This window comes from Apus apus, chromosome 1 (genome assembly GCF_020740795.1).
Source record: "Apus apus isolate bApuApu2 chromosome 1, bApuApu2.pri.cur, whole genome shotgun sequence".
NCBI lineage: Eukaryota > Metazoa > Chordata > Aves > Apodiformes > Apodidae > Apus > Apus apus.
This window is the reverse complement of record NC_067282.1, coordinates 105,359,782-105,384,033: the sequence shown is the minus strand read 5'-3', so window position 1 is coordinate 105,384,033 and position 24,252 is coordinate 105,359,782. Positions and strand designations below refer to the sequence as shown.

General features: G+C 38.3%; 1 protein-coding gene across 6 annotated transcripts in view; it reads right to left on the bottom strand.

Moving 5' to 3' along the window:
* DMD (dystrophin) overlaps nt 1-24,252 on the bottom strand; it is a 1,087,789-nt gene that overhangs the window by 580,007 nt on the left and 483,530 nt on the right. For all 6 annotated transcript variants that reach the window (XM_051641663.1, XM_051641654.1, XM_051641680.1 and 3 more), the window contains one exon: nt 15,727-15,899. In XM_051641663.1, coding sequence (XP_051497623.1) covers nt 15,727-15,899 — 173 coding nt within the window. The remainder of the gene's footprint in view (nt 1-15,726; nt 15,900-24,252) is intronic.

Here is a 24,252-nt window from a genome sequence, read left to right as displayed (position 1 = left end):
AATTATTCAGTCTTTTTTAATCTACTGATGACTTCAGTGCATAATTTGCATTTCAAAACAAACTTAAGAAGAGAACTGCTGACTAGAGGAAACCTATACATTCAAGGATTATCACACACTGAAGCTGAGATTTCTGGTGGGTTTTACCACTAAGCAGCAAAACTAGTGATGTGGTAAGAGCTCAGGTCTAAAATTCAGACATTATGCATCAATAACCTTCCTTTTTTATTGACTGAAACAGTAGTAATGTAAAATCTAGCTGCAGAAGATTTGGGCAGATGGAGGGCAAGATTAAATCTGTTTACCACAGTCAAGGCTAGGGTTGCTGGGTGCTGGGTCCCATCCAGGGTGGACATAGGCTGTGCAGCCTTCCACTGTTGGTAGTGACACAGAAATAGCCCACCTGACATAGCTCAGCTACTTGTCAGGCAATCAGCTAGATCAGGGATTATGTATCTTATTCAAGTATTAAGACTTGGGAAAGTTGTAAAAATTAAACCAAGTCTGCTAAAGCTTTTCAGATCTACTTGTCTAGTAATGGTCTTCATGGCTTTAATGCTTCAGGTCACAGTCAGACTTTGTTCTTCTCCATTAGTCACCAGGTATAGGGAGAAGCAACATTAACACTCACAGGCCTCTTTTTTCAAACACTCACCAACAAAACCCACTAAAATAAGCAAAATAATCCCCAACAAAAAGTTCCCAAAGCAACAGCTGAGAAGTAACCACTGAAACCAGCTGAGTGCCAGGGTACTGGGGATATCATGGCCCTCTTAAGCACCCATGCCCATGAGCCACGTTCCAGGTCAGGCCTGCACCTGAGCTATGGCATATGTACCCTAGACCCACAGTATAGGTAGCTTTTCTCCTGGAAGGACCCCTTCTCTCCACTCCTGTTGTTGGCCTCATCTCCTGGATGTCCTTTGGACCCATGTTGTAGCACTGTTTCCAGTCCTGTCTCTGGCCTTGTTTCCTTTGGCTCCTGACTAGGCACCCTACGTGGACCTTTGTCCTGGTTCATAATTTTTTTCCTCAGCTAGGTCTATCCATGGACCCTGTTACCTGCACCTATCTGCCCACTCAGGTCAGATGCTGTGAGACTGTGCCCCAGTAAAGGCACTGCAGACACTGGGGTCACTCTCGGCTTCGGGCTTGTCCTCCCTCAAGGAAGAGTCCTGCTCCTTCTGCTACCTGATACAGAGATCCAAACCTACAGTAATATTGGATAAATACTGACCAATTGTGCAATACAAAAACTTTCATAACTATACCCTGGTTTAGCACAGCTGTTGCCATCAGGATTTTCTGTTAGTATCATAAATATGGTATGCTATATATACAAACAACCTACATCTATGAAGCTAGTTCAAGCCCACAAAATAGGAACAGGTCTACTATGACCATCTGTTACTGTATTTGTGAACCCCACCAAGCATGATGCAGTCTGCAGGAAAATATGGTGTTAGTCAACCCCATTGCTGCAAGTCTCTAAACCTAAAAGGATGTCACAAATAAGAATCAAGGGTCAAATAGATTTCTACTATATAAGATAAAGAGGCCCTCAGTATCAAGGGTAGGATGACATAGGCCACTCTGCCCTTTATCTTGGCTTCTGATTTCAGGAGTCTGAAAGCTGCCAGCTATTACTGTCCCGTCTCTGTAGAGGTAAGGAATCTGGAGTATCTTATCAGCTTGGCACTCTTCAAAAGTGCTAAGCAACCAACCTGCTGGCAAGGAATTCTGATTGCATCCCAGGCTTTACCTAGGTGATAACAATGAAAGAACAGTATCAAAAAAATAAAATAAAAAAGGAGGAACAGAATGTGCTTAGCTGCACGGTTATCTTGTGCACAACAGTAGTGTTGTTTTGAAGTTACAAATAAAGAGTGAGAAAATTATAGTTACAACTTTTTGTTTGTTTGTTTCATTTGTTTTGGTTTGGGTTGTCTGGGGATTTTTTTTCTTTTTGTTTGTTTTGTTTTAAACTTCTGCTATATAATCTGCTGTTTAATGACAAGAAAATACAAAGTTAAAGTAGAGAATAATAATGGCATGCACTTTGATCAAAGTTGCAAGTTTCTACAATATAAAAGTCTTGGATAATGATAAAGCTACCAGCTGTCAACAGATATCTTATTTTTTTTCTAATATTACCTTCTCCTACTCTATTCTTTTACTCTCTTCATGGACAAAACATACTCATGATTGCAGATGTGCACACAGCTCAGAAGTCAACTGTGTGGTAATCCTCACAATGTGCACCCCCTCTGTCTTCAGCAGAACCCTGAAGAGAGTGGAAAGGCTAAACATAGCATGTTCCCAGAGTTACCAGTTACGCTAAAGCAGAGGGTAATTTGAACTAAGAATCTCATTCTCAGCTTCAGTCTCACCGGTCTGTCTTCTCTTTAAGCACAAGGAGATACCAAAGGCAGTTCATTGAGGTGTACCAAATTACTATAAATCTTTCCATACAATTTCTGCTCTGGCTTAGTAGCATGTTATAGAATGTTCAGATGATGTCAAGGATGTTCTGCATTACTGTTCCAACATTCCAAGCAGCTACTCCCAATGTTACCTATATCACTTTTCTATGTTATTACAACAGTGTCTTCTTTGGTTCAGCTGCTTTGGAGGAGGACAACTAAAATAGAGACTTAACAGTAAACAGTTACTGAAATAATCTGAGTTGGTGAAGAAAAAGGATATGGGGCTGTGATTAGTTCCTACCTGTCTTTCACCAGACAAGACACTATATCTGTTCAGATTCTTGCCTGCAATGAACATCAGGGACTTGATATCAGAAACTAAGCATCTGTAAATTCTGCTGATTTCTACTATAGCAGTGGACAAAAACTCTGAAAAAGAGGCCTAGTAAAAAAGTGTAAAACCAGGTGGGAATTGACTTGGAGACTTAAGGTGGCCAACAAGTCTCTTTGTATACATGTTTTTATACATGATTGCACACTACTGCTCCACAGACCATAAACTGAAATAAAAGCTTGTTGTGAATTATTTCTATGTCTTTCAGGAGTCAGGAGTTCTCTTTCCCTACTAGTTTTATTTTAGTGCAACTCCACTGAAAGCAGTGGAGTTGCTTCTGACTTTCAGTACCGTAAGAAAAAGAAGAATCAGCATTGGAAACAGAGAAGACAAGTGGTTACAGACCCCTTGCATTTTCTTGCCATGGAACTACAGATCTCTTCCTCTTAGTCTAGTATGGGCAACAGCCCTCCCATTTTTACAATGGAAACAGACAAAGCACCCAGTCACCCAGGTATTGTTTACAAATCCAGCTGCATTCCCAGAATTGGAGAACTAATGCCAAAACAATATCATGAACAGCTCAGGTTGTGCGGTTGAGACCCCATACTAATGTTACTACAGTATGTGATTATTTTAGGGCTGAAGTGTACTTAACATACATACATTTTCTGAAAGTTTTAGAGTTTTGAAAAGGAGATGCTCAAGAAATGCATCAACTTTCTTCTCCCTTATTTTTGTTCGAATGTTAACTAAGGAGCTAAAAAGGAGAAAGGGGAAATGCCACAAACCATTCTTTGCATGTCCATTACTTATTCTTTTTATAATTAAAAAATACTGACTTTATTTTTATTTTGAATGAAAAATTTGAGTAAGAAAACATCATTGATATCTATGTTCCCATCTTAGTGGTATCGAAATACTTTTGCTCAAAGTACTTTCACATTTTCCATTCTGCTCACTCCATCCTGGCAGAACTTTGAAAGCTCCTTTGCACTGGGAAGCAATCAAGGCATCTTGCTTGACACCCAGTACCAATACTTGTTCTTTTTTCATTCTTTAATAAACCACTAGGGAGAGAAAATACAATATAAGTTGTCAGGCTTCCAGAAAAGGAAGTAGAAAGTGTATCAGTTCCCAGTTTACACTAACTTCCACAATTTCATCTTCTGCCATTAGGATTTTCCCCCTCTTCAGTGAGGAAAGGGGAGGGGTTTGTTTCCCAATTTCATAACAGAAAAGCTTTTTAGGCAGGAAAACCTAGGAAGAAATGGCAGCAAAATTATTGTGCTCCTGAACTGAAAAAAACATTTCACAGAGTATTCTGACATCTGAAAAGTTATTGTCTGAAAGAAAAGATAATCATAGAATCATAGAATGTATTGGGTTAGAAAGGACATGTAAAGGTCATCTGGTCCAAATCCCTTACAAAAAGCAGGGACATCTCACATTAGAAGATTTCTCAGAGCCCCATCAAGTTGACCTTGAATGTCTGTATGGATGGGGCCTCCACCACCTCTCTAGGCAACCTGTTCCAGTGATCCACCACCCTCATATTAAAGAACTTTTTCCAAATGTGCAACCTAAATCTACCCTTCTCTAGCTTGAAACCATTACCCATTGTTCTACTGTTACATGCTCTTGTGAAAAAGGTCTTCCCCAGCCTTCTTATAGGCCCCTTTCAGGTACTCGAAGGTCCCCTTGGAGTCGGCTCTTCTTCAGGCTCAACAAGCCCAACTCCCTCAGCCTGTCTTCATATGAGAGGTGCTCCAGCCCTCTGATCATGTTTGTGGCCCTCCTCTGGACACACTCCAACAGGTTCACATCCTTCTTGTGTTGGGGGCTCCAGAGCTGGATGCAGTACTCCAGGTGAGGTTTCACCAGGCACAATACAGAGGCAGAATGACCTCTCTTGATGTGCTGGCCTCACTTCTTTTGATGCACGCCAGGATGCAGTTGGCCTTCTGGGCTGCAATTGCACATTGTTGCCTCATGTTCAGCTTTTAATCCACTAGTACCTCCAGGTCTTTTTCCCCAGGGCTGCTCTATTGCATGTCTCCCCCTAGCCTGTATTCATCTCTGGTTGCCCTGTAATCTCATATATTTATGTATTCCCAGGACAGAGAATTGAACTCTGGAAAGTCATGCTTCAAGTTATATCAAAGGAGCTGAGTGGCCCTTTGTGCCCAGAGACTTGAGGGAGTTCCAGTTTATAAAATTCCTCCAGTCTGTATTCTGAGGTTATATTTAGTATCATCATGATTCTGGGATACTTCCCAGACAAGCATCTTGGAAATAAGCTTTCCTCTGCTACTGGATGTGGAAGATGACATCACAGTTCATAGAATGCATAAACATTCAGGGAACTGACCAAATTGTGCATGAAAATTGGAAAGAAGAAATGCAGTTTAACTGGCATTATTATTGTGCCAGAGGATTTAAAGATAGTGAAGAGAACCACTGGTCTGTTTAGTGCACTGCAGGGACAAGGGCACTCTTGTGGTTATTAGAGGAATTTATTTCTAGGCTTGCAGAGTCCCACAGTGTCTACTAAAGAGTATCAATTCAGAAATGGAGCTCCTTCCCATTACCGGCTTGTCATTAATCACCCTCACAATATGAAAATGCAACATTATTATCTTGAGTATTTTTATGCTTTCTATTTTTTCACTGATCTATCATGTCGAAAAATGCTATAAACACAAAGTACACAGTTGTGCATAGTGCAAAAGCAAAAAAGAAACATGTTTAAAGGAATTATAATTAAAATTTGTTTGAGCCTGGGGTATCTGTATTGGAGTTCTAAGTTTTCTGACTTCATTTTCTTGCTTGATTATACTACAATAATAGCTTCTAAAAATAATATTCATTGTAAGATGCTAGCCAGTCTTTTGACTGCTTAGGAAAACCAGAAATACTTTGTTCCACAATGTAAAACTTACTGTAAATTCTTAATCCCACCACTTCTCCACTGAAATCAGAGAAAAAATAGAAATAATTCAGGAAGCATGGGAGACCCTTAAAGATCCAGAGAAAATATTGCTGTGACATTAGGTGTCTGTGCTACATTTCTGCTGTACATGAAGGCCTGTGAATGTGAGAGGAAAAGAACAACTCAGTGATTCCCCAGATTTATGTTTTTTCTCAGCTTCCAGCTAGTCAGAAGGTATCTTGCATTCTGGCAGAAAGAGAAAATACCCCGGAAAGACAGAAAAAGCCATTTCTGTGTTAGCTAGTACTGCATGCCACAGAGAGCACTTCCATTGCCTAACTGTCCCCTAGAGGGGCTCTCACTACGTCTGGGGGTCTCTCATGGGGACCAGACACCTCCCTGCAGTGCTCTAGTCCTCTGCTGTGCCTAATCCTGCCTTAGAGACTGCTGCTTCTTGGGTAAAACATGCAGAAAGAAGAGGAAAAAAAGAAAACAACAACAAAACAAACAACCAAACAAATGGAAAAAATCTAAACTCCGTAAGAGATGACTGCAGTCTTCCGTAAAGCAGGAAATAATCCACAACACACAGAATAACCATTAAAATGCAAATAATTTCCAAATACTTTCGTACATCTAATACCTACTGTCACAGTATCTCAGCTCCTCTGTCTGCTCGTGAAGATGGCACTTGAGAGAAATGGTGTTTTATGGGCACAAGGCAGGGATGTAATTTAAGATTTTCTTCTTGGCAAATCAGAATCTTTGTATCTGATCTTAAAAAAGTGTTTGAATATCACAGCTCATAGAATCAGAGAATCATAGAATGATTAAGGTTGGAAGGGACCTTAAAGATCATCAGGTTCCAACCTGCCTGCTATGAGCAGCAGTTCCCTTCTTATCTATAAATGAGATTAATATAATTTTGTAGGATGTTGCAATTTCATTTGGCCAGACTTGTGGGGGAAACTAAATAAATGGTTGATAGTTATTATATATGTGGAATTAATTTAAGAAATAGTTAATATGTAAGACAGCTTCTCCTATTGGTTACATTATCTTTGCATATCACCATTAACCATGTGACACCTGAATAGAAATGTCTCATATTATACAGCCAGAAACCATCACTGAAGGTTTTGTCAGAGAGCAGGAGCCAGGAGTGAATCTCATGGGTTATGAGAGAGCTATGTCTTGAGTAACCCTACAACACCATGACTTAAAACTTAAATTGCAGAATGTGTACCACTTAGGGACACAAAATAGTGCATAACCTTACAAAAGGGCAGAGTCTGACCTTGAAATACCAAAATATTAAAAAAACTTCTTGATGACTGTCTTGGTTTAAGCCAGGATGAAGCCTCTGAAGCCTCTGGCACTAGTTAAAAGAAAGCTTATTGAAGGAAAAAAAAAAATCAGTAAAAGGAAAATTGGCTTCATCCTGACTTAGAAGACATTTCTGAAAATATGCATAGTTAGAAATTACATTCACAGTTTTTTGTTTGTTGAGAAGGTGCTTGCTCTTCTGAAGCACTTTTAAAATATTTCAATGCTCAAGAAATCCAAGGCCTTATTTTGTTAGATAAGTTGGGCAGATACCTTAGGACCACAGCACAATAACCTCTGATTATTAACATATTCTAGAGGTCTAAATCAAGCAGGTTCTAGACAGAGACTGCAGGAAATCTTACTGATTAATGTATGAGACTTTAGACTTCTTAAGAGAGCATAATAATTAAGAAGGTCCTGATGTCTTTGCAGAATTTTCCACCAGATGCAGTACCTTCTACTGTGTCAAGTAAGTATTACACATTTTTTTTCATTATTATGACATTAGTCTTCCATAAAAATAAAACTTCCAGAAGTCTGAAAATTGTAATGAGCCTATAAAGAAAGGAGAAGTACTAGCAAGGTCTGCCAGCCCTTTGTGCTTATAGGCATGTTTAAAGGAGAAGGGGAACTACTAGAAGCAGATGATGGGTAAGTTGAGAATTATGTCAGAGAATCCACCCATATGAGCCCCTATGATGAGACAGGCTGTACTTCAGAACACTGAGGGAGCAGGCTGATGTTCAGAAAGGCTGCTTGCTATAATTTCTGAAAGCTCACGGAAATCAGAGAGAGCTCCCTGACAATTTGAGAAAATAAAATGTTGCATCCATCTTAAAAAAGACCAAAAGGACCATCCAGATACCACAGGCCAGTTAGCCTCATTTCAGATCCTGGGAAAATCATGGAGCAAGACCTCTTGGAAGGCAAACAAAGAATAAGGTGACTGGGAGTAGTCAGCAGGGATTTACCAAGGGTGAAGCATGCCTGACTTACCTCATTGTCTTCTACTATAAAATGTTGAGATTTGTGGATGATGGAGAACAGTCTGTATCACTTGCTTTGACAATAGGAATGCTTTCAATACCACCACACACAGGAATTTCGTATCCTGTTTGAGACTAATATTTGGATGGGTGGACAAGCACATGGGTAGAGAGCTGTTTGGACTGTGAGAATCAGAGGGTAGTTGTTAATGGGTTTTACTCTATCTGGTGGTTAGAAAAAGGGGAGCATCAGAGACTCCCCATGATCAATTACCTCAAGGAGGCAACAGAGTGCACCTTCATCAGCTGCAGATGACATCTACATCATAAAATCATAGAATGGTTTGGGTTGTAAGGGACATTTAAAGGTTACCTAGTCCAAGCCCCAAGTACTAGGGACCCCAGATCTGGTGCAGTAGTCCAAGTGAGGTCTCATAAAAGCAGAGTAGAGGGGGAGAATCACCTTCCTCAGTTTACTGGCCATGCTTCTTTTTATGCAGCCCAGGATACAGTTGGCTTTCTGGGCTGCAAGTGTACATTTCTTGCTCATATCTAACTTTTCATCTACTAATAACCTCAAGTCCCTCTCCACAGGGCTGCTCTCAAGCCATTCATCACCCATCAGGGTGAAATCTGTGTTGACAAGTCAACACGCTTAAGATATATAGCTGCCAAATTAGAAGGAACTAGATAGGCTGGAGAGAAGGGTCAACAGGAGCCCTACAAAACTCATCTCAGACAAGTGCAAAGTTCAGTCCCTGGGAATGAAGAACCTTTTGCAACAATGCAGTTTGGGAACTGGTTGGATGGGAAGTAGCTCTGCAAAAAAGATCTGCAGGCCTGTGGGCAGCAAGTGGGACATGAGCCAACAATGTGCTCTGGCAGCCAAGATGACCAAATATACACCCGGGCTGCATTTGCAGCAGCAGCACCAGCAGATTGAGGGAAAATATTATCCTTCTTCACTTAGCACTCATTAGGGCACATCTAGAACAGTGTGTCCACTTTTGGGCCTGATCAAACCAGGACACCATACAAGACCTTAACAGACTATGGTGAGATCAGCAGGGCACCATCAATCAAGTCAAGGGGCTGGTGTACTTCTGTGAGGAGAGGCTGAGGGAACTGGGCAAAGAGAAGGCAACTGCAGCCCTCCAACACCTATGAGGCAGTTATTGAGAAGACAGGCTCTTGAAGGGGTGCTCTATTGAATGGCCCTTCCCAGGAGTGCTTTGTGGGAGGATGAAAGACAACTGGTGTAAGGGGAAATGAAATGTTCAGACTAGATATAAGGAAAAAAAAACACAAAAACCAAAACCACGAGGACAGTTAAGCTGTGTAACATGTTTCCAAGAAGTTGTGCAGTTTCCTTTCTTGGAGGTCTTTAAGACCTGCCTGGCTAAAGCCTTGAATAACCTGGTCAACCAGTGTTGACTCTGCTTTGTGTAGGATGTTTTTTAGACTGGGGGAGTTCCTGAGGTCCGTTCCAAACTGAATAATTCTCTGATTCTTTGACAATAATTCAGGAAATTAAATTCTGCTATAAGTTACTGAAGCTAGATCTTACATAACAATTTGGTCAGTAGTTCATGACAGATGGAAAACTTAGGAGCAAGGTGTAAACACACAGAGATAAGCTCCTAAAAGGGATTTTTCTTTATTATTAACAGTGATTTTTTTTTTTTTATTCTTAATAGGGTAAGCGAATAAAGATATATATTTATGCTGTCTATCAGTCCTTTCCAACAATAAATTTTCTAGCTTCTTTAGCCAATTTCAACCAAATCTGACAGGGAAGTATCAGCCCAAAGGTAACTATGTTGTTACAGGATTTTGGAAAATCGGTTGCTGGAGAGAAGAAAGAACACCCTATTTGTTTTACCATTCCATAAAGACAAGCAAAGGGTTAGTCTGGTCCATTTTGTTTGGCAATTGTATTTCAGCCATTTAGTTAGTGCAAGAACAAAAATAAAGATATGCTCTGTGTTCTATAGGATGCATATGTGAATTTTGTTATTGTTTTTCAACCTTGGCACCCCACTGCCCTACATGGGAACAGGAGTTGGACTCAAGGATCCTGATGGGTCCCTTCCAACGCAGCATGTTGTATAATTCTATGATTCTTTTTAATTTTGTTGCTGTCATACAAGACGCACAGACAGGAAGAATAAATCAGAACATCTGCCCAGAACTGAGGCTATGCAATCTTACAGTATTATCCTCATGTTTCCCTAATAGGTAGAGAATTGCCTCAAGGTCTTAATGAAGTTACTACTAAACCTAATTTTGCTGAGTGATATCAGGAATAATGATATAGGAGAACAGCAAAATAACTGTCACTCTTGTTTTATTTTAGTGTAACATTTGAAAAACCTTTTTGAACCTGATGGTATGAATTAATCGCTCTTTTACCGGAAAAGCAATCGGACACTTAAGATAATTACCAATCAGATGTAATATCTTAAAATCCAAGTCTAATCTAAAAATAAAACATTTATTCCAGGAAGGAACAAAGAACATCACATCAGAAAGAACTATTTTAATGGACCAATGGTATAGTCCCCTCAAAATAACAGTAAACAGAAAACAGGTATTTTGCTTACTTTTACAGAAAATCTCTGGAATGCTTTGCTTCAATTCAATGGAATTTGTTCTCTGTGCCAAATGAAACAATACTGTGCTTCCCCAGGTAAATAAATACAAGGCTAGATTAATTTTAATGGTGTAGATGCAAAAATTTTCTGGCATAGAGGCTACTCTTTAGATATGCAGTGTATCTAGTGCTGTAAGAATGAGCCAATGGAAACAGGTTTTTTCCAGGTCAGTTCCCAAAATATTCTGGATCAAACCAGAAGTATTGACTTCATTTTGCCCAAATCACCTCAAATACTGACTTGTCCTTCAAGAGAAGAAATTTGAAAGCTGATCGACACTACTCACTTAAGGAAGGCCACCAGGACATAAGACTGAATTTGCAAAACTATTATTACTAAGGTTAATGGCTACCATAAAAGTTGCTTTTTACACCAAACATAATTTGTGGGGTTTTTGTCTCTTTGGCACATACGGGTATATGTAAAATATTTACTTTAAAAAAAAAAAAGAAAAAAAAAGAAAAAAAAAGAAAAAGCATTCAAACTGCCTTAGAGGAAGAAAGAAAATTGTATTTATTAGATGACAGCTATAACATGAACACAGCAGAGAAATGGCAGTGATGAAAACTGTCTATAACAGAAAATGTTAACTTCTGACATTATCTACAGATGTTAAAAGAAGGCTCCCTCTGCTGTAAAAAAAATGATCTCCCAGGAGGCATTTAAAGGTAGACGTACACTGCACCAGGGCAACCAGAGAGCAGTAATTCCTTAAAAACCACCAAGGGAATTCTGCAAAGGAGCTCACTTTAGTACATCCATTGCATTGGACCTAATGGCTGTTTCTGCAATATCATCTTTCATTCAGTGCACAGTTGACCTAGCTAAATATTTACCCAGGTAAAAAATTCTTGCACAGCACAACACAATGATGCAAAACCAACAGTGAAAGCAGGCCTTAATTATTAACACTTACATAAAGTACTAGAAGTCACTGCAAATTAAGTTTCAGGTCTGAGGATATACTGCAAGTCTCTTAGGCCATGCCTACACAGATGGATATAGCTATGTATGAATGAGCTCTGTCAGTGTTTGGAGATGGCTGGATATCCATCACAACTATTTGCGAAATTGCATAGCTGCACTAATATAGCATTGTCCCTGAAGCCAGTATACCCAGCTGGGCTTCATAGCTTATGACACTGACCACAATGTCATATTACTTCTTATATCTGACATGAAGGCCCAAGACAGTTCATATGCAGACAGCTCAGAGCTTTATTTGCTTCTATCCATATTTGTCTTCCTACATATTTGCACTCCCATAGTTCTACCCACATATTGGTCACTAAGCCATAACATTTCCCAGATATTTCAGTGAAATTCTTCTGGTTTGTACAGTAGAAAAAGCTGCTACAGTAACTCTTCTATGAGTGTAATGCACTTTTGTCACTGAGCATTTTACAGTCAAGTTATGCTAGGTTATGCAAATTGTCAGGCTTGGGGCTGGTGATTTTAAAACAGTCAAAATTCTTCTTCAGTTGAAACACTTTCACAGCAAAACCACACTATTTCAGATGATAATCAGATCTACTTATTAAAATAAATTCTGAATTAGCTATTTTCACCTCGTTTTACTAAACAGACACTTTCAATTCCCATATCGAGAACTGACTGTGTTAAGCTCTAAAAAGATCTGTATGACAGCGATTTAATAAACATGACTGTCTTCCCAAAAGCTACAATATTATTTCTTATTTTGCCTCAAATTTGCTATTTAAGCTTTAACAAATAAATTTCACTTGTAGCTATTCCATTTAGAAGATCTCCTAATATACATTCCCCTATGAAAAGAGCCATTTTGATGGCCAAAAATATTTTTGAGATTATGTTGTAAATTACATTTTTCTAGTTATAAACTAGGGAACAAAAATATTCCCATACATTTTGGGTTTCTTTAGATTACAAGTACTGACAAAAAGTCTTATCTAGATTGCCCATAATAAAAGTATTTATACATTATATTATACTTGTTATACTTAATTTTATACATGTTTGCAACCAATGAAGCAATGAGTGAAACCTACCAACATCTTAACCTGATGTTGTGATATTATGGGGGCGAATGAAGTAGCAAATCTGTTGCAAGAATTAGTGTGAGATGTCCCTGCTTTTTGTAAGGAGTTTGGACCAGATGACCTTTACATGTCCTTTCCAACCCAATACATTCCATGATTCTATGATTAACTTTTCTTCCAGACAATAACTTTTCAGATGTTAGAATACCCTGTGAAATATGTTTTTTTCAGTTCAGGAGCACAATAATTTTGCTGCCATTTCTTCCTAGGTTTTCCTGCCTAAAAAGCTTTTCTGTTATGAAATTGGGAAACAAACCCCTCCCCTTTCCTCTCTGAAGAGAGGGAAAATCCTAATGGCAGAAGATGAAGCTGTGGAAGGTGGTGGATCACTGGAACAGGATGCCTAGAGAGTTGGTGGAGGCCCCATCGGTGGAGACATTCAAGGTCAGGCTTCATGGAGCCCTGAGCAAAGTGTGAGATGTCCCTGCTTCTTGTAGAGGGATTTGAACAAGATGACATTCATAGATCCCTTCCAACGCAATACATTCTATGGTTCTATGATTCTATAATCCCCAGTATTAATTATCTGTGAGCAGCTTGGCTCCAGTCTCTGCTTCTAACTTATCCTTCATTTTTGTATGTGGCATCATAACAAACAAAAGAAATTTGCTTACCAAACCAGAGAAAGGCTTCCTTTTTAAAAAAAAAACACAACAAACAACAACCTACTGTGCATGTGAGAATCTGGAAACCTTGCCAGATTATAAATCTCTCTGTTTATTACACTTTAAATGCTGAGACAAAGCAGAGATGACATAAAGATTACTGAACTACATTTTTTACTGTGATTTTCTTTATGATTTTCTTGAACTTTTTTTTTCCTCTCTCTCTGGCAACCCAAACTTAAAGCTAGTGACTGGCTGATGGTGAAAACAGCTTGTCTGTATAATATGCAAAGTGTCAGCTGTTGACAAATATTTCTAAATAAAGCAAACAAAAAAAGTTATCAATACTTGAATTGTAGGACAAAATCATTGCAGCTTAAGCCAAAAGGAAGTTGTTTCTTTTTTCTTCTAGGCACAGCTTGCATGGTTAGATTTGTATCTCTTCTTACTATACAAAGCAATAACTATTTGGACATTAAGTTAACATTTCAGAAAAATTATAACAGCTTTAAGAACAGTTTCTGAGATAAGGGATATTTCTAAACATGTTTAGTGTAAAAGGTTATTCTAGCAAATATTGATCTGTTGGTTTTTTTGGGTATCATATAAAATTAAACTTTTCATGTCAAGTTTTCAGCATTGTCTGAAGAGCCAAATGTGTAAAATTCCTAGAAATAGACAATTTAAATGAACTGAACTAGTCATACATATAAAAATTTTCAGTATCTGATTCCTAGCTTACAATCTTAAAAGAATTGTCAAGGACACTTCTGTGGTAGTGCGATAAATGCTTGAAACTGTGACTTTTTATTTTAGGCAAATGTATTTGTTAACTCTTAAATTGCTCATACTGACAAAAAAAACTTTATCCCATAAATCACAGAAATGTCTGCATCAATGCCAGTAATATCTGATCTATCATCTAACTGAAAATGGTAGAAGAGGAAGTGTAAGCCTAGGTATTTTATTGCTCAATGCCAAAACTTTTAAACATGAGCTATCAACTAGAGAGTATAAATAAACTACTAGATTGCAAGTCTCTGTTGAGTTACTGTCATGAGCCATGTCTGAATCAACACAATAGGTTTGCCAATATTTTCCATCATAATAAGATTCCTAGATTGCAAACACCAAAAATAGCACACAAGTAGAAAAACAGTAAGTATGACACTGTATTTATTATAATTTTAATGTTTTTTAATGCCTTTCTATACTCCTGATTGTCTTACCCTGCTGTATGATGTCTAACATACAGACTTATAAAACGATTACTCCATTCAAATGGATTTTACTCTGATGCACCCATCACAGACTCAAATTTTCAAATCAATATTACAGGTAAAAAAGGGTAAATGTCTAATATTATCTTAAGGTAAAGGTATGATATTTATAATAACATAGAAATATGTATGCAATATCATGTAAGATTTTGGTCCAATGCAAGTGACAGTTGGCCAAAACATTTTCAATATTACAAAAACACTCATAAATTAAATTACTATTCACAGAATCACAGAATCTTAGGGATTGGAAAGGACCTCGAAAAATCATCCAGTCCAACCCCCCTGCCAGAGCAGGATCACCTAGAACACATCACTCTAGTGAAGGAGACTCCAGAGCCTCTCTGGGCAGCCTGTTCCAGTCACTCTCACAGTAAACGAAGTTCTTCCTGATATTCACATGGAACCTCCTATGCTCCAGTTTGCACCCATTGCCCCATGTCCTATCACTGGACATCACTGAAAAAAGCCTGGATCCATTCTCTTGACACTCACCCTTTACATATTTGTAAACATTGATGAGGTCATCCCTCTGTCTCCTCTTCTCCAAGCTAAAGAGATCCAGCTCCCTCAGCCTTTCCTCATAAGGGACATGTTCCACTCCCTTAATCATCTTTGTGGCTCTGCGCTGGACTCTTTCAAGAAGTTCCCTGTACTTCTTGAACTGTGGGGCCCAGAACTGGACACAATATTCCAGATATGGCCTCACCAAGGCAGAATAGAGGGGGAGGAGAACCTCTCTTGACCTACTAACCACACCCTTTCTAATGCACCTCAGGATGCCATTGGCCTTCTTAGCCACAAGGGCACATTGCTGGCTCATGGTCATCCTCCTGTCCACCAGGACCCCCAGGTCCCTTTCTCCTACACTGCTCTCCAGCAGGTCAGCCCCCAACCTGTACTGTACATGGGCTTGTTCTTCCCCAGATGCAAAACTCTACACTTGCCCTTGTTGAATTTCATCAAGTTTCTCCCTGCCCAACTCTCCGGCCTGTCCAATTCCTATTCCCTATAAACAGTCTATGATTAGTTACAAGAAGGTATCATTTGTAACTTTAAAAGACATTTCCTCTAAAAATAACGGGTTTTAAGAGTTACTTACGCTTGTCGGTCCCTGTACATCTTATTAACTTTCTCCCATTGGAAATTAAGCTGAGTCAGCTTTTCTTGTATATTTGCCGTTTCTGTTGGTGTAGCACTTCGCAAAGCCAGTATCTTCTTGCTGTGAATAGCATCTCTCTGACCCAGCAGTCTTCCCAGGTTATCTTTAATGTTCTGTAATATCAAGGTTATAAAAAATAAAAATAAAATAAAGATCACATTGTTTTTATAAACAAATACATAATTTTTCATAAGCAGAAAAATGAGGGGGAAAATGCTAACTAAATAATAGCTTTGATAATTACAGTTTTACAAGAACAAGGTAATAACGACTGAATGTCCATCCTCTCAATGAAGACTTAATAAACTATACCTGAGAAGGTTGATGGCTGGAGGGAAAACAAAGTGCTACTGATTTAGACACTCATTAATTCCTCTACACCTTTACATGTTTTAACCCCATTTCTTCTTAACAAAGCAAAGTGCCATTTTACAGACTCATGTTTATGCTTCTCTGTTATACTTGTTTCAGCAGATATTAAACAGATAGCATGGAAAAATAGTTTATCAGGTATTACTGTCTTTGCCATTGATAAATATTCACAACTCAACGGTTACCATTCCTTAAGTAGTCAGTTCTTCTTTGTTTCACAGGAAGACAAAATACTTCAAAGTACACCTACTTGACTGCACCATGTCATGTGTTGGAAGACCAAAAGGAAGAAAAAAATAATTTACCCTGGACCTTTAACATCTTTAAAATATGTGAAAGTATATAAAATTCCACACATTCTCAATGACTACTAATTATCCATTTATCAATCCATTCATTTCCATGACCAAATTATACAGGTTTCCTTTTTGCTCTATAAAGCAATACATAAATATGCTGTTTATTTCCAGGTACTAGGTAGTGTTCAATCTCTCTTTGTCTACAAAATCTTTGAGTATGATTTGAAGCACTCAATTTGTTAGAAAACCCAGTGCTGAGGAAAGATATTGTCATAAACTGTGTGCTGCCTTAAGGATAATTAGCAAAGACTTCCTCTTTGTGAATCAAGACTGATGCAATGAAATCCTCAAACAGAGCACTTCCTGTCACATTTCAGCCTACTACGCAAATAGGAATAATTTGGTGAGTCTTTGTTCTTTGCCAGAGAGACAACCTAAATATTTTTTGAATCAACCAAAACCCAGGAGTTACATAACTTTACCTCACAGTCCCTCAGTATAAGTATCAAAAATAGAGAAATAAATGCATGTTTTGGAGGATAAGCCTTTTATGCAACTGATTTATACAGGCGCAAGTTCCTTAAGTCCTGTATGGTAACATGCATCTTACGTACCATTACCAGGGAGAACACACAAGTAAATTAATGTTTCGGAAATTGACTTGATTATTTATTCTTTAAATTTTAATTTCCATTTCTTGTAGGTGGCCTCTTTCAGCCTCAGGCACATAATACTTGTGCTGTTCTGGGGATTGTATTCTTCCCTCTGTGGTATTTAAGTTTGAAAGGAAAACGCTCTCTTTTCCAGACTAGTCAAGACATCAATGTAAAGCAAGAACATGTCACAATCAGTTATTTTCTTCAGCCAAACACAAATCCATTCTTCAGTCAAACAAAGTCCATTCTTTTGAAAAGCTATGGCTAAGATTCCTTACAACAGTGAATTTTGCATGATAACTCTTGCTGTCTGAATAAAAGGCAGCCAGGCACGAAAGAATGTAAATGTTTTGGATTGATGACTACATCAAGTGTTTTCTGTCTAAAGTTAGACTTTATTTGCCTAAAGTTTTATAAGCTTTTATCCTTTTCTCTAATTAGAAGTTAACAACTATGATAATTTCTGCATTCAAAATAATAATTTGGATGATGGAACAAAGCTCATAAAAATCTGTACCAAACCCAACAAAGGATCTGATAAAGCTGGAGAGGGACTTTTCACAAGGGCTTGTAGTGAGAGGAAAGGAGGTAATGGATCAAAACTGGAAGAGGGGAGATTTAAGTTGGACTTTGGGAGGAAATTCTTTAGTGTGAGGGTGGTGAGGCACTGGAAAAGGTTGCCCAGGAAAGTTGTGGAAGCCCCCATCCCTGGAAGTGTTCAGGGCCAGGTTGGATGGGGCCCTGAGCAACCTGATCTAGTGGGAGGTGTCCCTGCCCATGCAGGGGGGTTGCAACTAGATGATCTTTAAGGTTCCTTCCAACTCAAACCATTCTATGATTCTGTGATATACCATTGAGCCACTAATAGCCTCAGATAATTCTTGATATAGGTATATTCAAACAGCAGCGTAAAAATAAATGTCTCCCTGCTCCATTTAGTGTCATAATATTTAGTCATTTCTTACTGTTCCTGCTTTTTAATGAATTCTTCATACTGGCATGCATGTCTCACTGAAACTGCTGCACAGGGAAAGGAATATTCTCCAGATAAAAATTTATATTCATATTCAGTTTTTACCATAGAATCATACAATTATTTTTGCTGGAAGGGACCTTCAGTGACCATCTTCTCCAACCCCCCACCAAGGGCAGAGACATCTTTCACTATATGAAGTTGCTTAAAGTGCTATCCAGTCTGACCTTGAACACTTCCAATACTGGGGTATCCACAACTTTTGTGGGCAAACTTTCTCCAAACATTTCTTCAATCCTTAGATATCCAATAGTACCTATAAATATTTGACTGTGCTTCCATCTCTTATTTAGTCTGAAACACATAAGCCTCAGAATGAATACTGAGAATGTGTAGCTAGGAACTGAGAACAAACTGGTCAAAGACTTAGTTTTGTTCAACACAAAATCATTCCTCAGTTGCTGCAGCAACTTTGTTACAGAGATAAGGGATAACGCTGATTTGACAGAGTTATGAAAAGTACAAATTGCTGGTTTGTGTGTGAGAAGCTCTTTTACACTACCAGCAGTTTTGAAAGGAGTCAGAGATCAAAGCATGCTATTTTGTAGTAAGCAGAAAAAATAATGAGTGGTAGAAAGCCAAACAAGAAAAGGAACATGAAAATTGCCCTCTAACACCCTGTCAGTCTTGTTAACCCTTGTAGCTAGAATTTGATGGTTCTGTTTCACCATACATTAAAAAAAAAAAAAAAAAAAAAAGAATCATATATGCCTTTCCTTCATTTTTGAAGAGCAGGCAACAAATTTGAAGGAATGCAGGTGAGATTTTGGAGGTTATAATTTACTGGAAATAGAAGAAAAAAGACCATTAACATGAGTGGATTCTTCCTCAATCTGTTGGCATTCTTGTCATGGCAAATGAATCTGCGCAGAGTCCGTCAGCCATTCTCTCCTCTAGATTCAAACAGTCAGCACTGAACATTTGTATTTTACTTCCCCATGGGTGGCTAGAAATAAGACTGCTGTAGTTATTTAGGTGCAACAGAATTCCAATATACACGCACACTATTTATGGAGTTAAAGAAAATAAAAGCTGTACTAAGCATTGAAAAAACACAATATCCCATCACATTTTTTTACCTTCGTGACATCTCCGCTAAAAATTGTGTCCTTATGTTTGGTAATACAAATGAAAAGTGGAATTGTCTTTTACTGGTTTCTGCCAGAGACAGAAACAGTTAGTCAATTCAACTATTTAATTTATTATTTTTTTTAAGGTAAAACATGCTTCAATCCATTTTAAGTACAACTAGATAAAAACCAATAACTTTCCTTGTTCAATATGCTTCTGCTCACCTAACGTTTTAAATATTCTACACATTTTAATGTTAATATATGCATTAATTATTTTAATTTTAAATTGTCTACAATTATTGAGCTGCTAAGTCAATAATGGAATTAATAGAGCTATGCTTAGAATTTAGCAAGTAGATTGGAAACAAAAATTTATAAATTCTTCTGATTCTACTACAGTATTTTTTTTTAACTGCTTCACTCAAACCATCTTATGTCTTGATAATATGTTTTACAATTCTATTGCAATGAACTTGATTTAAAAATCAGTATTTTAGAACCATCATAGCAGTGTTCTGGTATTGGTTGTACTAATACAAAGTGACAGGTATATAATGATAATTATCCAAATCTTATTCTCTTTAAAATTACTTGAGCAGTATTTTAAAACCAATAAGCACTTAAGACAAAATCTGAATGCCTCTAAGTGACAATACGTGGTTGTCATCTTATAACCAACTAAAGTTATTACATTGTATTTATTATATTGTAAGATATAAGAAGTAAATTTATTATGAAATTGTGACAGCAATGCTCTGAAATAATTGTATACAAAACCCTCAACCCAAAATAAAAGAAAAATAAATAAATTACTCTGGGTTCCAAAAGCTCTAGGGCTGCAAACTGTATTCCAAAAAAACAAAAAAGGAACACTCCATAACACTCCTTTGAATTAGAATTAGAATGCATAGGTTCTGAGGAATGCGTCTTACATGCGGCAGACTAAAGGAAATACTTTTAAATAAAATGACAATGGCAGACATCTTGGTTCACAATAAGGAATATGTTTCCTCCCTTCTCAGAAATCATCTAAAGTGAAAGATGGCTGGGTCTGTGTTATTACTCACCAAATCTCATTTGACTTTTCCAGCATAATGTCTCACACTCACCTTTCCTTACTCAAGTGTACCTAAACTTTGTTTTATATGCTCAGGCCATGGATGATTAAGGTATACAATATTATCAATCTGAACATCAGAAATATCAGGGGATAAAAACATTAAATGCCTCCAAATCTTCCCAGATTATATCCCTTGAATACAAAGAGATGCTATTTTCACAAAACCTCATCTATCACTAAAATTTTGCATATTTAAAGAACAGGGGAAATGTAACTTAAATGTTAAAAGCTGTCAGGACACACTTCAGCACTCAAGTACCCTTCTTTTCAGTAGGTCTGAATATCAGCTTATCTCATCCACTCAAGAAGGCACATATTGTGTTTGACAAACTTAAATAATCAAATGAAGAGTAATATATCATAGAATCAGAATGGTTTTACTTGAAAAAGATCTTCAAGATCATCAAGTCCAACTGTTAACCTAGCACACTGGCAAGTCCACCACTAAACCGTGTCCCTAAGCACCACATCTTTTAAATATCTCCAGGGATGGTCACTCAACCACTTCCCTGGACAGCCTGTTCCAGTGCCTGATAACCCTTTCAGTGAAGAAGCTTTTCCTAATACCCAATCTAAATGTCACCTGGCACAACTTGAGGTCACTTCCTTTCATTCTATCGCTTATTACTTGTTACACCTACCTGTGTCTTATATTCAATTTGTCTTATATTAAAATTGCATGGGTTTTTTAATAAATTAGATTGATTTTCTAAAGATTAAAAATAGATTAAATACACCTGTGAACTTTAGAATTGATTAGTGGCATATTCCTAAATGTTTAGAATTCATGGTCTATGGACAGGTATATAATTCCTGGTTTATATGTCAGATTTTTGCTTTTGTTTAGAGCACAGCTGTTACAGACAACTTCCTTCCTGCTTCTTCTTCCCTCTCTTCCATCCATGGCCGGAATCCAGGGAGGACTTTGTCCATCCATCACCGTGGACCCCCAGGCTCGAGCTCTCCTGCCCCTCATAACTCTGTGCTCTCTCTGGCAGCTCCAGGACTTTTTGGTACTGTTTGCAGCTAAGGAGAGTGCAGTGGGAGTTGCTGGGGGTGGGGGGAGGCAATAGGGCTTTGCACATACCTGAACATATTTGTATATAATTGTATATATTTTCTTTTATCATTAGTGTTTAATTAAAGCTGTGTAGTTTAGTTTTCAATCCAGAGCGTCTCTCCCTTTTTCTTTCTCTCCTTCCCTACCTGGGTGGGAGGGGGAGGGGATCGAGCGTGTTGTTGTCGATCCTGAGTCAAACCGTGACAATGTTTTACTAAGCTGCAGTAACCACTCTGAATATCAAAATAGCTGATGTTTCTTGAGAGGAATCACATATTATATACCAAATAGGGATTCCAATGTGCAAAAATAAAAAATAAGCTTTTGGTAATCCAAACACATACAATGATGCTTTATAATTAAATGAATAGTAGATTTGTTACAGTATTTCATGGTTTTTTGCACTAACAAGAAAAAATAGCAACAGCACAGTTGTGAGTAATCATGAATTGGCTTCTGCAGATTTCTTAAACGGGCCCTTAAACCCACTATAATTTACAAATTGTTGGAAGTTTAAAGATTGTTTGCCACAAAACCTTGTATTTTGTTATTTTACATGCCTTTGATATAAAACGTCAGTGCTAGACTTATCTATGACAGTTAATAAAAGCCATTTTTAGTGTGCATTTTATATTTATCCTATTGCAAAATAATCAATGAGGTTTGAGTCTTAATATGTATATTTACTTTGGAGAAAAATGTTCAAAGCAGTTAACATTGAAATAATTTTGTAAATAAACTTATTTTTCCTGTTAAGGATGAATGAAAATTGATTATTTCTGAATGTAAATGAAAAAAAATTGCAAACTTAATTTTAAAACACAGAGTTATTAATGACAGTTCTGTAATCTGATTCATTCACGTCTACCAAGAATAAAAATCAACTACAATTTGATTTTAAACCTTTCCCAACCAGCTACTGAACAATTTATGCACTATTTTTCTATTTTTACTGCAGGATAATGACAATGATGAATGTTTTTCCTTGGAAATAAATATTCATTAAGCAGGCTCAGATCAAAACTATATCCTTCCAAAAACAAGAAATGTGAAATATCCATTTGCCTCTTCTAAGATATTTATTTTGGGAAGAAGATGGAACTATGCCCACAAATGCAAATCTCACAACAATTTAATAGTTAAGTTAAATTTAACCTATGGCAATACTTACTTGTAACCTCAGTAATCAGTATTATTAAAGTTGGTGGCAATTTCAATAATGTCAAATGTATGTGGGTGAATAACAGATTAGTTATGGATATAAATTAGATAAAGATAGCCCAAATCTAAAGCATTAAGAAGCACTAAAAGGAAGAACTGCCAGTTAACTGCCTGAGGGAGGTCACTGTTTTTCAGTCCAATCTAGTAATGAACATAAGTTCACAGAAAAGAACTAAGCTTATTAGCCATTCTTTACATTGTCTATGACTTTTCATTTGTGCAGAAGAACAATTCTATCAAAAGGGGTTGTTTTAATGAAGAATGACAATTAGATTGTCATGTAGTGTGCTTCAATACTCAGAACCACTTTGATCTATGGGTACTAAACCAGGACTGTTAAAAGGAAAATCCCCCCACTGTAGGAGAAGAGCAGGTCCATGACCATTTGAAGGACTTGAAGGTGCTCAAGTCCATGGGACCTGATGGGATTCATCCATGGCTTCTGAAGGAACTGGCTGATGAAGTTGCAAAGCCTCTGTCCATCATATTTGAAAAGTCTTGTCAGTCTGGAGAAATCCTCACTGACTGGAAAAGGGGAAACGTAACTCCCGTTTTCAAGGTCAGTCTCACCTCTGCACCCAGCAAGATCATGGAGCAGAGGTGCTCCAAGGGGTGACAGGCAACACTGTTTCACCAAGGGCAAATCCTATCTGACTAAATTGGTGTCCTTCTACAATGGGCTCACAGCATCAGTGAACAAAGGAAGAACAACTGACATTATCTACCTGGACCTGTGCAAAGCCTTCAACACTATCCCACATGACATCCTGGTATCAGAACTGGAACAGTACAGATGCGATGGATAGACCACCCGTTGGGTAAGGAACTGGCAAACCAAAGAGTGGTGATCAATGTCTCGATGTCCAGATGGAGACCTGTGACAAATGATGTTCTCCAAGGGTCGGTACTCGGACTGGTGCTGTTTAAGATCTTTGTTGGTGACATGGACAGTGGCATTGAGTGCACCCTCAGGAGGTTTGCTGATGACACCAAAGTGTGTGGTGAGGTTGACACGCTGGAGGGAAGGGATGCCATACAGAGGGACCTTGACAGGCTGTAGAGGCGGGCTCATGAGAACTGCATGAAGTTCAACAAGGCCAAGTACAAGGTCCTGCATCTGGGTTGGGGCAATCCCAAGCACAAATATAGGCTGGGTGGAGAACGGATCAAAAACAGTCTGGAAGAGAAGGACTTGGGGGCGATAGTGGGCAAGAAGCTCAACATGAGCTGGCAATCTGAAGCCCAGAAAGCCAACCATGTCCCAGGCTGCATAAAAAAAAAAACGTGGCCAGCAGGTCAAGGGAGGTGATTCTCCCCCTTTACTCAGCTCTTGTGAGGCCGCACCTGGAGTACTGTGTCCAGTTCTGGAGCCCCTAACATAAGAAGGACATGGAGCTCAAGGATAGAGTCCAGAGGAGGGCCATGAGGATGATCTAAGGGCTGGAGCACCTCTCCTATGAGGACAGGCTGAGAGAGTTAGGGCTGTTCAGCCTAGAGAAGAGAAAGTTCTGGGGGACTGTATAGCAGCCTTCCAGTACCTGAAGGTGGCCTACAGGAAGGCTGGGGAGGGACTGTTTCAAGGGCTTGTAGCAAGAGGACGAGAGGTAATCGCTTTTAAATGGAAGTGGGAAG